The following is a 3,505-nucleotide window of genomic DNA, read 5'->3' as shown; positions in this document are numbered from 1 at the left end:
TCTCCATAAAACTGAATGGTATCTGTTTGTATTGCATCAAATGGAGCTGCCCCCTGCTGGCCTTTACAGATAATGCAGGTTTAAGTCACTTCACAGACCCTGAAGCTCTGTCCATTATATATATTTTGATCTAAATTCATCCAAATCTCTCGTTTTTTAACTTCCTGCAGTTTCTGAGTTCACTGTTTGAGTTCATTGTACAGTTTTAAATGTAATATGAAATATCTGATGTAGTCAGTTGACTAAATGAAAGAAAAGGGATCCCTTAAGGAAGAAGGTTGGGAGCCACTGGTCTGAACTGGGAGCCCTCTGAATCCGGTCTCTCAGCACCGACAGATTTCACCTCACGATTCGTCTGATGGTCTTTTATTTTTCCCAGAGTGTCAAGTGGAAAAGCTTCAGATGTTTGACAAGTTGAATCCATGACGTCCACAGTCCAGGAGCTTTTCTCTCTCTCTTTGTGAACTGAGTGTGTCAGAGAAAGCGACAGAGAGCTAAAGGGAAGTTGTAGTCAGACTCAGAAAGAGAGATATCCCACAAGCCATTGCTGCATTCAGTTTGATTCCTCCTCTGGCACCGATCCCAGTCTTTGTGCCTCATCTGAATGACAACGGCAGCTCCAAACAGACTTAAGATTGTCATTTGAGAGCATTTGAATCATAAAGCTGAACACTGTGGATGATTTAACTTATCAGACACAAAAACAACTCAAAGTTATTTACAGATAATCAAATAATAAGTGAAAATGAGAAAGTAGAAAATATTTTAACAGAAATGTAATGAGACAGAATGTGAGAATTAAATACCAGACGGAAAATGTATGATGGATGATTATTGGTGCTTAAAGTTATATATATATATATATGACATTCACTGCCACTAGATGTCGTACTAGAGCACAAAACAATAGGCGCTACAGTAAACCAGACTCCATTGACAAAACAACTAATTTTACCTTGCAGATAATCGTAAAACACACTTCAGTTTGGAGAAAAACAAAGTAAAACTCCCCAAAACCATCTTTGTTTTTGTCTTTCCAACAATAACTAACTCTGGTTTGGTGAAAAATAAAACCTTCTGTGTGTTGTTTTCTTTGCAGGCGTGTTGTGGTTGTCGGTGGTATCCGAGGTGCTCTACATCCTGCTGCTGGTGGTCGGCTTCAGCCTGATGTGTCTCGAGCTTTTCCATTCCAGCAACGTCATCGACGGACTCAAACTCAACGCCTTCGCCGCCGTCTTCACCGTGCTGTCCGGTAAGCAGTCCAGACTTTTTTTGACTAAGGGTGGCATGAGTTGGGCACTGACTTATGTGTCTCAGCTTTTCAGTAATTCCCAATTCATGCAATTCCAGCACTGTTTATGGACTCAATAACAATAACAATTATGGAATTGCCAGGCCAGTTTTTACAGCGCCAAAATTTAGCCTAACTTTTGAGCGTTATTTAGTCCACTTCCTGACATCCTAGCATCACATGGTTGGTACCAATGTATGTGTTAGGTCTTCTAGTTTCATATGATGTCAGTTTTTTGCTTCAAAATGGAGCCTCTGAAAAACAGTACAAGTGGGGGAGGGAAGGCTCCCTGCTTGTAAGATGAACGCCTGGTAAGACACATCAAACCTTTAGTTTAAAAAAATGCCTTTAAAGACTTCAATCACTGGTTGTTCTGGGTTTTGGGTTTATTTAGATTTGTTTTTTTCCCTACACCTGACTAAGCCCATATCCACACACTCACTACACTTCTGACAACACAACACATATTGTTTATACTTTGTGTATAGTATAATATTGGTTTAATACATTTCTTTTATTTTAAAACCTTAATTATCGGTGTGGTCTCCTTTGTTTCGTCTGAACTTTGAGCTGGTTCATGACAAAATGGGGTTAGGGTTAGGGTTAGAAAATTAGAAAATTGACTAGTTTTAAAACTTTGGCTTAGTTTGTAGTAGTGGCAATTGATTTTTGACTTTCCTGGTGATGAGGTGACATTTGGAAATGTTTGTTTTGTGCCACATGGGATTGTGAAATTACTTCACTTGTGACGCTCTCATTAGAGCCGGGGTCTGCATGAGGTTTCTGCCTCCTAATAGAACGTTTTTCCTTGCCGCTGCTTTTAGAAGGAGTACAGTCTACACCTGCTCTATTTGTAGAGTGTTAAATAACTTGTGTTATGATTTGGCACCATACAAATAAAACTGTATCAAATTGTGGGTATTACACAAGAAATCCCTGCTGTATGTGTGTCCTGTCTGGTCAGCGTCTGTCTTTAACTGCCTTCTTTGTAAAAGAGAATTTTTAATCTTGGTTCAGTTGGATCTCGTCAAACACAGTTAATAATTAAAGCTGTGAGCAGAATGACAGAAAGTTCAACATCTAAAAAGAAACTACAGACCTTGAAATTCCTAAAAAGGATGGGAACAACCCTCTCGGGGAATGGTGGAAATTAGACCCACTTGATTGTGTTTGATTGCTGTTTGCATGAGGTGGGGTTCAGCCTGAGATATAATATAATCAATAGGCTGCTATAATCAATATATTGTGCTGCTGGAAGAGTTTGTTAAAATATGACAAGTGCAAATCGCCAAAAATGACCACTAAGTTCAGAATGGCCGACTCCCTGTTGGGTTTGGGGTATGGGTCCAAGAGGCTTTTTTGTACATCTGGACATGATACATGTGCATACCAATTTTCGTATGTCTGGATGAAACGTTGCTTCTTTTAGGTCTTCTGGGGTTGCGGTATGGAGCCATTTCACCCTCAAATGCAGGATCCATAGAATCCGTAAAGCCAAAAAAATGATTAATATTAATTTAGCAGCAGGAGCCACAGACGTCATATTCCTCCTCTAACACACATTCAGCCGTGCTCCAAGAGGTGGAAAGAGGCCGATGCAGATTTGTGAGAGGTCGTCCGGGGGCAGAGGTTATCCCCTGGAAGCCTTTGCCGTGTGGGGACGCCAGGGATTTTACTCCCATCTCGTGTTAAACCTCTTACACAAGTTGTTGGCTCTGTGTCCGCCACGCTGCACACTGCTCGCCGCTTCCTCCTCGGGGCCCCTTTGAGGACGCTTCCAACAGACCAGAGGTTGTTTTTTAAAAAGCTGAGAACGTGACCGTAAATCCTGTTCTTCACACATCAAAACAGAGAGTGAGAGATTTAATCTGAATCACAGTGGTGGAAAAGTAACTAAGTACATGTACTCAAGTAATTGTGCTCTATTTGTCCGCCTTGGCGTTTTTCTTCATTACACGGTTAGAAATAAGTAAGAGTAATACAAACGGTTAAAATACAGTAATTTTCTATAATTAACATGCAGTTTTTAGTTTTAATTTTACATATTAGCCTTTTAATGTTAAATTAAAGATATTCACACTGTAAAACCAATGCAATGAGCTATAAATACAGACAATCACTGCTATAATACAAATAATCAGGCTTTAATTTACAGCAAAGTGCTGTTATCATTTAATTTTTCTTATTTTAAATCAGAATTTTAAAAGTTATAGA

The 3,505-nt window shown here is 39.5% G+C and overlaps 1 protein-coding gene across 1 annotated transcript in view; it reads left to right on the top strand.

Annotated features, from left to right (window-relative positions):
• Nucleotides 1–1,133: 1,133 nt before the first annotated feature.
• The window catches only part of gsg1l (gsg1-like), a 19,198-nt gene continuing 16,826 nt past the window's right edge, over nt 1,134–3,505 (top strand). Inside the window, exon 1 of the mRNA XM_035654470.1 lies at nt 1,134–1,252. Within this exon, the coding sequence (XP_035510363.1) occupies nt 1,168–1,252 (85 nt within the window). The 5' untranslated portion in view covers nt 1,134–1,167. The remainder of the gene's footprint in view (nt 1,253–3,505) is intronic.

Source organism: Morone saxatilis, unplaced genomic scaffold (genome assembly GCF_004916995.1).
Source record: "Morone saxatilis isolate NCDOM2014 unplaced genomic scaffold, NCSU_SB_2.0 Contig14, whole genome shotgun sequence".
NCBI lineage: Eukaryota > Metazoa > Chordata > Actinopteri > Moronidae > Morone > Morone saxatilis.
Note: the sequence above shows the minus strand (reverse complement) of the source record. Positions and strands in the feature narration are given on the sequence as shown.